The sequence below is a fragment of the Dysidea avara genome, chromosome 9 (assembly GCF_963678975.1).
Source record: "Dysidea avara chromosome 9, odDysAvar1.4, whole genome shotgun sequence".
NCBI lineage: Eukaryota > Metazoa > Porifera > Demospongiae > Dictyoceratida > Dysideidae > Dysidea > Dysidea avara.
In genome coordinates, this window is record NC_089280.1 from 12,607,360 (window position 1) to 12,613,336 (window position 5,977).

General features: G+C 41.3%; 1 protein-coding gene across 1 annotated transcript; it reads right to left on the minus strand.

Moving 5' to 3' along the window:
- Positions 1 to 1,442: 1,442 nt before the first annotated feature.
- Positions 1,443 to 3,167, minus strand: LOC136267489 (uncharacterized). Its single transcript, XM_066062655.1, has 5 exons — positions 3,088 to 3,167; positions 3,011 to 3,026; positions 2,417 to 2,728; positions 1,696 to 2,365; positions 1,443 to 1,651 (listed from the first exon to the last, which is right to left on the minus strand). Exons 1-5 carry the CDS (start codon positions 3,165 to 3,167, stop codon positions 1,443 to 1,445), a joined length of 1,287 nt encoding a protein of 428 aa, XP_065918727.1.
- Between the last annotated feature and the right edge of the window lie 2,810 nt (positions 3,168 to 5,977).

The window sequence follows — 5,977 nt, forward strand, 5'->3', positions numbered from 1 at the left end:
CTGCCTCATGAACATTGTTACTGCTTTATTAGAGTAATGGACTGCTCTATTAGAGTATCTCGATCTTGTTGTTATTATAGTAGCATACCGTAGAGCAATACAGCGACAACGTGCTCACACTAATCTTATTGATGCACTACATACACGTGAACAATATTACACTACAAAACCCACAATACATAGTAAATGTTACATACTAAGTCATGTCTTCAGGACATCCTCCGGGGGGCACGTAGAGGGTCAATCCATGCTCTAATTTTGTGTTGTCCTCTCTTGGCTTCATCACAAGTTATAAGAGCTGTAGTTGTTGCAGACTTCATTGGTTCATGGCTCCTCTTTCCAAGTTTAGTAGTGGTCTCCAGAGTGTCAAACTGCTTACAAGGATCAGCATCCTCCAACACAAGACGGATAGTGTTTGCTTTGGGAATCTGTTCAAACTGGAATAGGCTTTCTGGGGAAGAGCTGGATAGTGTAGGATTGTAGCCACCTACTGGTAGATTGTAAGGGCTTGGTCTAAGAACTTCTGTCTTTGGTTGGCAATTGGGAGGACAGTAAGCTTCGCTAGATCCCTCACTTAGCATGGAGCTGCAATTCTGGTTATCTTCAATACCATTTACAGCACTGGTGGTAATCAAGGTTGTTGGAGACCTTGATACTGGTAGCTGTTTAATGTCATTCTTCATACAAGTTGTCACAGAGTAGAAATCACAGGCTATTGCAGGTGTCTCATTCTTGGAAAACACTTCTGAGTTGCAAAATGGAGTGTCAATTGGGCTGCTATCTCTAGCATTCTCTGTAGTGCAGGAAAGGATTGAAATATGAAGGCTAGTTGTAGAAGTTGGTTGTGGTAGAGGAAGTGGGCCTGAGAGCAAATACCCCAATCTGGATTGAACAGCTGTCAGTCCATCACCACGGACTAGATGGTCCTGAATGAACTGCCAATAGTAGTCCGCCCCTATGAGAACTGATATGGAAAAATTCTCATCACTAGTCACTGGATGAGCCCATGTTAGCCCTTGTAAGTAAGAGAACTGATTGAGGTGAGTTCTGATGGAGTTTCGAACTGGTGCAGCTAGCTTGGGAACAATCAGGACAGAAATAGGGATCTGACTTCCATTCAATGTATGAATGGAGATTGTTGTGACAGCAAACCTTGTTGGCATAGAAATTTGCTCACCAAAGGAGGACACTGTGAAGAGTTTATGTTGGATTGGTTGCAGCTGTAGAGTGTCGACCAGCTGTTGGGTAATGAATGAGCGTTGGGCCCCTTCATCGAATAGGATATGGCCCTCAACAGTTGTTGAGTTAGCTGATACATCCGCAATGGCAGTTTTGAGGAGGCAGACACTACTGTAAAATGCAGACAATGATGCGGGGGTCATGGTGGTAAATGAACTAGTGGCAGTAGAATTTGTAGATGTCATGGTTGAATTTGTGGAAGATTAAGTAAATTCTGTGGGAGTTGGTACAGGTTCAGGTTGTGACTGATTAGGCGGAGGTGCCTCTACATTGGTGGTGAAGGCGAGACAGAGGCTAGTATGATGTTTCTTATGACACTCACGGCAACTGAACTTAGAGGTGCATTGAGATACTTTATGCCGTGCCAGACAGTTGAAGCACAAACCAGCACTCTTCACAATGTCAAGTCTTTCTTGGGGGATGTAACTGAGGTACATGAACTGGTTTTGTGCATACCCTTACAGAATACGCACACTGGATCTCTCTTTGGTATATCATGAGTCTGTGGTGTCTTGTAGGTGTCTGTATAGAAGGATGCTGTGGTTGGAGTAGCATAGCCTCGAGTGTCGGAGTGGTTGTGTCCAGTAGGTAGACCAGCCTCCAGGATGTGTATTTCTTTTAACACTCTAGTTAATAATTCGTCAATTGTCCACTTGGTATTGTAGTGATCACGGGCCATATTCATCTTAACACTAGGAGGTAGTTTTCTCAGAACAGAAGTGGTTAAAAGGGCTCCATATGATTGGGATGACTCGCCTAATGCTGATAGTGCTCTGATGTGGCTTTGCAAAGTGTCATAAAATGTCTGTAAGCTCTCTAAATTGTTAGATGGTGGCAGCACATTCAGCAATGCATCCATATGAGCCTCTACCAACTTGTGACTCTGACCAAACCTTTCCTTCAACAATTCCACTGAATGTGAGTAGTTGTTATTAGATAGTGGGAAGCCACTAATAACACGTGATGCATCTCCCTTTAGCTGGGCACGAAGGTAATTGAATTTCTGTATGCCCGTGAGGCACGGGTTAGAGTCTACTGCTGCAGAGAAAGAATCCCAAAAGGTCTGCCATTGTAAGGGATTCCCATCAAAGGTTGGCAGTGGCAGCTTGGGAAGCCTAGTATAGGTCTAATGCATACCTCTTGTGTGTTCATTTACATCTGATGTGTGACTACTCACTTGTGCTGCTGAAGATGTGTCGGAGTGAAGTGTATTCTTAACTACTTCAGTCTCTGGCAGGGTAGCTGCTGTCACTTCAGGTTCTGTAGTTGTTGTCAATTCTGTCAAAATCAAATGTGGTGCATCATTCACTGAGGATGGGGGGGTGGGAGGTCGTGTTCTTGGCGATTGACTGGCTTTCACAGTGAATTCCACCAAAAATGCTATCTGTTGCTCTAAATTACTCTGATAGGTGTCAGCATCACATATTTCTGCTTCTAGTTCCTCTTCCTCCAGAATTGTTTTAGCAATGGCTTCATCTAATTCGGTGATCTGTGCAAGTTTTGATTTTAATTGTTCAACAGTGGTAGACACCAGTACTCTTCTTGAATCGGGGACAGATTCTGTGCTCACGGTTTCCAGTTCAGTGGTGAGCGCCTCTTCAACTTTCCCCGTCAGCTTCGTTATGCTTCCTTTGAGGCCGCGTCATTTCACACGAAGACGCTGACCTTCTGCCATTGAATCTCAGCTGGGTAAATCGGTCGGTTTCAGTCACAGCACCAATGTTAGTATAGTAGCGTACCATAGAGCAATACAGCGACAACGTGCTCACACTATTCTTATTGACGCACTACATACACGTGAGCAATATTACACTACAAAACCCACAATACATAGTAAATGTTACATACTAAGTCATGTCTTCAGGACACTTGTATGCAATTTCTTGAGGGGGGTATTTGCCCCAAATGCCCCATCCTGGATCTGCCATTGCCCCGATAACCCCCGGCTATAATATTTAGACTGATCACCAGGGTGTTTAATGAATCTGAGTTTACACGAGTAGAAACGAAAAACATCCATTGCTAGTGTGAATTGGCAGTTGTCCAGCTAGCTAATTAGCCACAAAAATGTGTAGTGGTTGCTGTTTTGTTACACGCACGCACTTGCTACAACTATGGATATGGAAGGTATGCAATTAATTGAGTATAAACCAAATAAATGTATTCATATAGAGCACGTGATCCACAATATGTAATTTGTGACTGAAGTTCACAAAACAAGGCTTCGATGCACAAAACTTCATTGTAGTCCAGTGCCTAAGCCAAATATTCATTCACTTTTTGATAAAAGCACCAATTTTTTTACAGAGCATATGGAGCTTGCACTAAGTGTTTTAAGAAGAGGAGGCATGTAAAAAGTCCTCAGGAACACCCCTTTTGCACCCTGACAAGAAAACTATTTGTTACTATTAAAAATCAATCATGTTTCTATCAAGTTAACTGCTGGGCCTAGTATCATGGGTGTCACTATTCAGTGGACTGGACTACTGGACTGACATATTTTCTGGTTTTTGCACATTCTATGGTTGGATTTATCGGATCTTGCTTAGTAAGCATCCTTAGGGCACTTCTAAACACTGAAGTTAACAATGGAATATGCGAAAACTGTCTCGTACTGAATAGTTTGACTACTGCTCATATACTGCACTATACACTGTAACTAGTCTATGCAGCACTTATTCCTTACCCTGGTATGTAGTAATGCTGCAGGAAGTGCAGGGAATGTGACATAAATAGTTAATCAGCGATCAACTTTCCAGTGGACAATATCTTTCGAGATATCATTAGAGCAAGCTTGAGGATCAAGCTAATCCCGCATGGCCAGACCTTAGTTCAATACAGGGGCTTACCAATTAAAGATTTTTCAGCACGGGCGCTTATAATCTTTAATTGATTAGCCCTTGCACTGAAACAGAAGTCTGGCAGCGAGACTAGCTTGCTCTAAGGATATCTCGAAGGATATTGTCTACTGATAAGTTGATTGCTGGTTAACTATTGCTGTCACATTCCCTGCACTGCCTGCAGTGTTACTACACAGCAGGGTAAGGAATAAGTGATGTGCAGGCTTGTTGTAATTACTTACCAGATTTAATCATTACAATTACACAAAATTTGGTAATGATTAGTAATTAATTACCTGTTTAATTACAATTTCTAGCAGTAATTACTTGAAAAAATGGTAATGATTAGTAATTAATTACCATTACAATTACAACAAGCCTGATGCTGTGTAGTGGCATAATGAATGGTAGTAATTTATAGTTTCGCATATTCCACTGCTTGTCTTCAGCATTTAGAAGTGGGATGCAAGTATCCTAAGGGTGCTTACTAGCAAGATTCCATAAATCCAACCATAGAATGTGCAAAAACCTAAAATATGTCAGTCCAGTAGTCCAGTCCAGTGTTCCAGTCCAGTAGTCCAGTCCACTGAATAGTAACGCCCGTGGACGGGCACTATGTAATCACACACATTTTCATGCAATTATGGAATAATTGTACTCGTAACAGCCAAAATTGCACTCAAATGTGGGTAATCACACACATTTTTGTGCAATTATGGAATATTTGTACTCGTAACAGCCAAAATTGCACTCAAATGTGTGTGATTACCTATACAAATTGCAACGTTGTAGACTAATCCAAACAGACATTATGGCTGCGAATTGTAAGCTCCTGTACTATATTTTCAGTATAGTCGCAGTACAAATCGATTATCTTCCTACTGTCTAGTGCTATAATTCCAAAACCACACACCACAGAAGGCTGAAACTTGGTGATCCATTGCTTGGACACTGCAGATATTGTTAAGTGAATAAATTTTTTTTTTTAATTGTGCGAACAAGGGCTTTTGCTGAGACGGTCACATATACTGTAGTGATGAGGTTTATTTTCTGTAGGCGTATGATCATCAGCGGACATTTTGACAAGAAGATTAGATTTTGGGATATACAGTGAGTCTTGCTGTGTTGTTAAACCACTACATGCCTTACATCTTACTGTTATTTCAAAATATATTGTAGAATTTGTGGTGGAACCTTCATATGATCATCTACTAGATTATGTGAACACATATGTAACTATAGTAGATCCTCAAGTCATCCAAATATCTGTATTCCTAGAAAGGTGATTTTTTGGATACAATGGCGTAGCCAGCCCTTCAGGGATGGGTGGGTACACTCACCCACACATTTCACCTCATGCAGCTATCTAGCACAAACTACGAGTCCATCCTTAGTGGACTCTACGTACACTTGGTTTAAAACTGTTTCAGAAGTGCATAAATGTAACTAGCTAGCTAATAATACACCACACTGCTGTTCCTGCAGCTTGTTTACTAGTCTAATGTTACTGCATGAATGATATAGAAGCTAAAAATGAAAACTAACTTATTACACCTCTTTGTCTTGTTCTCTTTTAGCTCATCTGCACTTGTACACAACCCATTCTACTCTAACCTGACTCTTAAAATAGTTATATGGGCTTAATTCAGTCACCACTGAATCTGCTTTCCGGCATTTCCAACCAACTTGTCTAACGCGGTAACATCCGAGAATTTAGATTTTGTTAATCACTTTGGCCACTTATCACCTCACCAACAGCAGAATCATGTTACTCCTCACAAATCAGTATTCCGCAGATGTGGAAAACTGGATTCTTTTTTCCTCATGCCCGCCTAAAACTTGGATCACGTGGTGCTGTGCATTAAATAGAAAGCATCGAAACTACTTGGATCACGTGA

What these genes read in the sequence shown, in the direction of transcription:
- LOC136267489 (XM_066062655.1), bottom strand. Translation starts at nt 3,167, where the DNA reads ATGGCAGATCCAGGATGGGGCATTTGGGGCAAATACCCCCCTCAAGAA. An exon ending in ACACATCTTCAGCAGCACAA is followed by an intron (nt 2,366 to 2,416) that starts GTGAGTAGTCAC and finishes GGTATGCATTAG; the next exon opens with ACCTATACTAGGCTTCCCAA. An exon ending in AGTGTGCGTATTCTGTAAGG is followed by an intron (nt 1,652 to 1,695) that starts GTATGCACAAAA and finishes ACATCCCCCAAG; the next exon opens with AAAGACTTGACATTGTGAAG.